Raw genomic sequence first — 7,203 nt, forward strand, 5'->3', positions numbered from 1 at the left:
GGGTTTGAACCACCACCCTTCTGGTTAGCAGTCAAGTGCCTTAGACACTATGTTACCAGAGCTCCTAGTTTGCCATAAAAACTACTTAATCTAGGCCAGGAAGTACAAGGGGACAGTGACAGCAGGGAGCAGTATTATTTCTTGTCTAAAGACTTCCCTCTTCTTTAATTCGAATAAAGAAAACTTCAGAGATCCAGATGAGAATCAGATCTCATGCTGTTTCTCTGGGCAGGGAGCGGGGGGAGTTTGTAGAGGAAGAAAAATGTGGGAGAAAAACAACCAAACAAAAACAGGAAAGTAAAGACTTCAGAAATGTTATATATACATTGCTGGTGGAGCTGTAAAATGGTATAACCACTTCAGAAAATCGTATGACGCATCTTCACAAAGTAGAAGTAGAAACACCATATGATCCAACAATCCCAATATCAGGTATATATCCTAGAGAAGTAGGAGCAGTGACATGTATAGACATATGAACACCCATGTTCATTGCAGCATTATTCACAATAGCAAAAAGATGGAAACAACCTAAGTATCATCAATGGATGAATGGATAAACAAATTTTGGCACACATATATGATGTACTACACAATGATAAAGAATAATGGTAAGCCTACAAAATTAATTATAACATGAGTGAATCTGGAGAACATTACGCTGAGTGAAACAAGTCCATCACAAAAGGACAAATATTGCATGAAACCATTTTTATAACAAGTTAAGAATAGGTTGACACACAAAAAGTTACATTCTTTGGTGGTTAACTGGGATAGGAGGGTGAGGGATGGAGAACCACTTACTAGACAGTAGACATTGTGTTAATGTAAAGACAATACACAGTATGAGGAAGGTCAGCACAATGTGATCAAAGAAAATGAAGACATTGAGAGTATGCCAAAATAAAGGACAACTACGGTAACTACTATACTATATACAATTCTACAACAACAGTAATAACAACCAAAAATTTGTGAGTGGTTTACATATGTAGATATGTATGCTATATAGATGGAGGAGGACATATGAGAGGTCATGTTCATTTCTATTTCTACTTTTTGAAGGGTATGTTGTTGTTGTTGTTAGGTTCCGCTGAGTCATCTCCAACTCATAGTGACTGCATGTATCACAGAATGAAGCACTGCCAGCCTCATGATCCCTGCTATACCTCAGCCCATTGTTACAGCCAGTGTGTCAACTCATCTCATTGAGGGCTTTCCCCTTTCTCGTTGACCCTCCACTTTACCAAGCATGATATCCTTCTCCAGGGAATGGTTCTTTCTGATAACATTATCAAAGTAGGTGAGACGAAGTTTGGCCATTCTCACTTCCAAGGAGCATTCTGGCTGTACTTATTCCAGCACAGGTTTGTTAGTTCTTTTAGCAGTCCGTGGTACTCTCAGTATTCTTCACCAACACCACAACTCAAAAGCATCAACTCTTCTTCAGTCTTCCTTATTCACTGTCCAACTCTCACATGCATAAGAGGCAATTGAAAATATCATGGTTTGGGTTAGGCACACCATAGTTTTCAAGGAGACATCTTTGCTCTTCAGCACTTGAAAGAGGTCTCATCTGATGTCTTGACTACTGCTTCCATTGGTGTTGATTGTAGAACCAAGTAACTGGTTTGAAAACTTCAATCTTTTCTCCATCTGTGGTGATGCTGTTTTTTGGTCCAGTTGTGAGGAATTCTGTTTTTTTATTTTGAGGTGTAATCCATACTGCAGAGTATAGCCTTCAATCTTCATCAGTAAGTGCTTCAAGTCATCCTCACTTTCAGCAAGCAAAGTTGTGTCATCAGCATATCACAATTAATGAGTCTTCCTCCAATCGTGATGCCACTTTTTTCTTCAAATAAGCCAGCTTCTCAGATTATTTCTTCAGCATACAAATTGAACAAGTATGGTGACAGTTGTATCCTGACACACACTCCCTTCTTGATTTTCGACTATGCAGTATTCCCTTGTTCTGTTTGAATGACAGCCTCCTGGTCTATGTACAGGTTCCTCATGAGTACAAATAAGTGTTCTGGAATTCTCATTCTTCTCAATGTTATCCACAATTTGTTATGAGCCACACAATCAAATGTTTTTGCATAGTCAATAAAACATAAGTAAATATCTTTCTGATATTCTTTGCTTTCAGCCAAGATCCATCTGACATCAGCAATGATATCCCTTGTTCCACGTCCTCTTCTGAATCCAGTTCACATTTCTAGAAGTTCTCTGTCAATATATTGCTGCAACCATTTTTGAATTATCTTCAGAAAGATTTTACTTGCATGTGATATTAATGATACTGTTTGCTAATTTCCACATTCTGTGCGATAACCTTTCTTTGGAATGAGTACAAATATGGATCTCTTTCAGTCAGTTGGCCAAATCTCTTGGCACGTAGCCAAGTGAGTGTTTCCAGTGCAGCACCCTTTTGTTGAACCATCTCAAAGGGTATTCTGTCAATTTCTGGAGCCTTGTTTTTTGCCAATTCCTTCACTGCAGCCTCAACTTTTTCCTTCAGTGCCACTGGTTCTTGATCATATGCCATCTCCTGAAATAGATGAACAGTGACCAATTATTTTGGTACAGTAACTCTCTGTATTCCTTCCACCTTCTTTTGATGTTTCCTGCATCATTCAATATATTGCCCATAGAATCTTTCCATATTGCAACTTGAGGCTTATTTTTTTTCTTCAGTTCTTTCAGCTTGAGAAATGCTGAGCGTGCTCTTCCCTTTTGGTTTTCTAACTCCAGATCTTTTTATGTTTCATTATAATAATTGGCTTTGTCTTCTTGAGTTGTTCTTTGAAATCTTCTGTTCAGCTCTTCTATCTTGTCATTTCTTCCATTTGCTTTAGCTATTCTCCATTCAAAGGCAAGTTTCAGAGTCTCTTCTGACATCCATTTTGTTCTTCTGTTCCTTTCCTGTCTTTTTAATGAACTTTTGTTTTCTTCATGGATGATGTTCTGGATGTCATCCCATGCTTCCCCTGGTTTTCGGTCACTGATATTCAATGCACCTAGTCTATTCTTTAGATGGTCTCTAAATTCAGGAGGGATATAATCAAGGTCCTATTTTGGCTCTTGTGGACTTATTTTAATTGTCTTCAACTTCAACTTGCATATGATCAGTTGATGGTCGGTTTTACAATCAGCTTGGCCTTGTTTTGGCTGAAGATATTGAACTTTTCCATCTCTTCTCACCACAGATGAAGTCAATCTGATTCCTGTGTACTCCATCTGGTGAAGTCCATGTGTACAGGTGCTGCTTGTGTTGTTGAAAAAAGGTATTTGCAATGAATAAGTCATTGGTCCTGCGAAATTCTATCATATGTTCTCCAGAATTATTTCTGTCTCCAAGGCTGTATTTTCCAACTACCAGTGATTCTTCTTTGTTTCTAACTTTTGCATTCTAATCATCAGTGATAATCAACACATCTTGATTACATGTTCAGTCAGTTTCAGACTGCAGAAGATGGGAAAAATCGTCAACTTTCTCATCTTTGGCTTTGGTGGTTGGTGTGTAAATTTGAATAAAAATAGTATCAACTGGTCTTCCTTGTAGATGTATGGTATTATCTTATCACTGACAGCATCGTACTTCAGTATAGATCCGGAAACATTCTTTGTGATGATGAATGCCATGCCATTCCTCTTCAGTTCGTCATTTCTGGCATAGTAGATCATATGGTTGTCTGATTCAACATGGCCAAAACCAGTCCATTTCAGATCACTAATGCCTAGGATATCGATCATTATGTGTTCCATTTTATTTTTGACAACTTCCAATTTTCCTAGATTCATACTTCGTACATTCCATGTTCCGATTATTAATGGACGTTTGCAGCTGTTTCTTCTCATTTTGAGTTGTGCCACATCAGCAACTGGAGGTTTCAAAAGTTTTACTCCATCCATATCATTAAGGTCAGCTCTGCTCTGAGGAGGTAGCTCTTCACCAGTCGTATTTTGGGTGCCTTTCAATCTGAGGGGCTCATCTTCTGGCACTGTATTGGACAATGTTTCAGGGTTATCCATCAAATTTTCCAGTAGTACACCAGACAGTGTTTCACTGCTATTCATAAGGTTTTCATTGGCCGATTCTTTGAGAAGTGGATGGCCTATTCCTTCTTCCAAGTCTGTCTTAGTCTGGAAGCTCTGCTGAAACCTGTCCACCAGGGGTAATCCTGCTTGCATTTGCAACTCCAGTGGCATAGCCTCCAGCCTCATAGCAACACACAAGCCACCACAGGACTACAAACTGACAGACAAGTTCATCTTCCTTAGCTGTTCCAAACCGCTGCGCTCACTTCCTGGCCTCTCTTAAAGCTGCTTCCAAACACTCCTGCACCCAGCTCACCTTTCCAGGCCTTCCTTAAATCTATTTCCAAATACCGCCTGCCCAGCTCACCTTTCCAGGCTTCCCTTATAGCTACTTCCAAACACCCCCATGCCTGGTTCACCTTTCTGGGCCTCCCTTAAAGTTGCTTCCAAACACCCCTATCAGTATACCTGTGGATAATTGTGTGTATATGTGTATGTATATACATGTATACACACACACACACACCTATCTATCTATCTGAGGAGCTCTTGTAGTATAGTGCCTAAGGCACTTGACTGCTAACCAGAAGGTTGGTGGTTCAAACCCACCAGCCACTCCTCAGAAGGAAGGTTGGGCAATCTACTTCTGTAGTGATACTGCATTGGAAACCCAAGGAAGTGTTGCTATGAGTCAGAGATGACATGACGGCACATAACAACAACATCCATCTATTTATTTATCTATGTATCTATCTATCCATCCATCAATCCAACTATCTATCTATCTCTATCTGTGTGTTGCATGTATATTATTATATATAATAGAGCATATAGGAGCACAGTTATGGAAACTTTTTAGATACATTCAAACATCTAAATATCTTGCAGGACTGAGTGCCTAGGCTTGATAGCTAAGGACCATTGTCTTGATCAAATGGCATAAATAAATAGTTCATAAAGATAACATTCTACATCTTAGTGTGGTAATGAGCGTCTGCGGTCTTAAAAACCTGCAAGTGGCCATCTAAGATACAACAATGGAGAGTGAAGGAAATAAAAGACTCAAGGAAGAAATTAATCCACAGGACTAATGGCCCACATGAACCATAGCCTCTTCTAGCCTGAGACCAGAAGAACTAGATGGCCCAGCAATCACTATTGACTGTTCTGACCAGGGACACAACAGAAGGTCCTGGTTAGAATGAGAGAAAAAGGTAGAACAAAACTCAAATTCATTTAAAAAAAAAAAAAAAACAAAAACACCAAATCAGACTTAATGGAAGGATAGAGACTGGAGGAACCCCTGAGACTATCATCCTAAGACACTCTTTTAACCAGGAACTGAAGCCACTCCTGGAGGTCTCCTTTCAGCTAAACAATAGGCTGGTTTATAAAAATAAACAATAGTAGCCATGAGGAAAGTACTCTTAGAAAAATCAACTATACAAGACCAAATGGACAACATCTGCCCCAAAGCAAAGATGAGAAGGCATGGAAGGGGCAGGAAAACTGGAGGGATGGAAATGGGAAAACCAGAAGAAATTGGGAGAGTATGACATTACAGGGACAGTAACCATGTCACAGAATAATCTGTGTATGAATTATTGAATGGTAAACTAACTTGCTGTGCAAACTTTCACCTAAAGCAAAATGTTTAAGAAAAGAAAGTATAACATACTGAATTATGACTTCTCACCTTTTGAACTATGAGAAAATAAATTTCTGTTTTTCAAAGTGAAAAAAAAGAAAGAAATGATTATAAAACCAGATTTTGGAGTAACTTCTGGGACATAAACAAATTTTATTTTGATTCTGGGTACTGTAGAAACACAAAATGTTTTTACAATATAAACACTGCTTTTAGACCAAAAAATGAGAAGAGTTATGTGACAAACAGATCTTTTCAAGAAGACTCATTCCTACCTATAATTATCCTTGATGTTTGATGTGTAATCCTCGTATTTATTATAATTTATTGTGGTAGAAAAAAAAAAAATATATATATATATATATAAAAATATATATATATAAAACACAAAACACTTGCCATTTCAACCATTTTTATAATCTTCTTATTTTCAGGAGACATTTTATCCTACTTTCACACTAAAGGCTTGTCAAACTGGAAATGATCCCAGTTTCTCAGCTATCAGTCAAATAAACACCATATAGAGGAAGGAAATGTAGAGAAGAGAAAGGGAAATGGAAAATCAAAGTATCTAAATGGCTTCTGTTTAAACTCAGATTAATAGGTGTCAGTGGTTTAACCAAACACCAAACAAAAGATAAAACCGAAATGATTATTTTTTTTAAGCTTTGAGGTACAATTTATGAAACCCCTTCAAAGTGCTTGGGCTACTAAGACTTGCTGCAGGTCCTGATGGCAATGGAGCCAGCCATTCAGGCCTTCTGCAGACTGCTGGTAATAGAAAGAGTTCATACATGGGAAATAGGGTTCAGGATATAGACACCCCAGAATGGTTAGAGCAGCTTCATTTGCATTTTATTGGAAAAAGGAGATAATATACCAAAAAGAAGAGCTCTGGTGGTGTGATCTGCAAACTGTAGAGCATGATTCTGACATACAGGATGACCACGAGCACAATGATGACATGATAACGATGATGATTCAACAGTAGAAGTGGCCACTGTCATCAAGAGTCTCATACATGAAGCAGGTAGCACCTGGTCCAAAAAGTTATTTCACTTAAAACATTCACACTGGTGAGCTGGAGGACCACTCAGCACTCCGTTTGTTTAGCTATAAAATTCACAATGTATCAGCAATAACCAATGGCCTACCTTGGCCAGTTTGTGCCTCAGGCACCCGCTCTCGAATGACTCGACATGCATCGTACACGGCTGTGGATGGTTCAAACTGCATGGTCTTCACCACGTTGCAGTGGCGGACACAGATCTTTAAGGACAGGGCCACCATCTTCCTGGATGATTTGAAGGCTCTCACTTAGAATTCCTGGAAAACACCAAGAGACAAACTTTGATATTCATGAAAATTACTTGTCTTGAGGAAAAACCTGGAGTCTGAATCAGCTTTGAAAACCAAAAGAGAATAAAACAGTAATTAAAGAGAATGCTTTTAGATAAAAACAAATTTTAAAATAGGTTTTGAAATATTAAAAGGAAGACAGCAGCATACAGTGT

The 7,203-nt window shown here is 38.5% G+C and overlaps 1 protein-coding gene across 1 annotated transcript in view; it reads right to left on the reverse strand.

Annotated features, from left to right (window-relative positions):
* TLN2 (talin 2) overlaps window positions 1–6,979 on the reverse strand; it is a 278,945-nt gene extending 271,966 nt beyond the window's left edge. Inside the window, exon 1 of the mRNA XM_007958215.2 lies at window positions 6,844–6,979. Within this exon, the coding sequence (XP_007956406.1) occupies window positions 6,844–6,979 (136 nt within the window). The remainder of the gene's footprint in view (window positions 1–6,843) is intronic.
* Window positions 6,980–7,203: the final 224 nt, after the last annotated feature.

The sequence above is a fragment of the Orycteropus afer genome, unplaced genomic scaffold (assembly GCF_000298275.1).
Source record: "Orycteropus afer afer isolate SDZICR_OR568_19922 unplaced genomic scaffold, OryAfe1.0 scaffold00015, whole genome shotgun sequence".
Taxonomy (NCBI): domain Eukaryota; kingdom Metazoa; phylum Chordata; class Mammalia; order Tubulidentata; family Orycteropodidae; genus Orycteropus; species Orycteropus afer.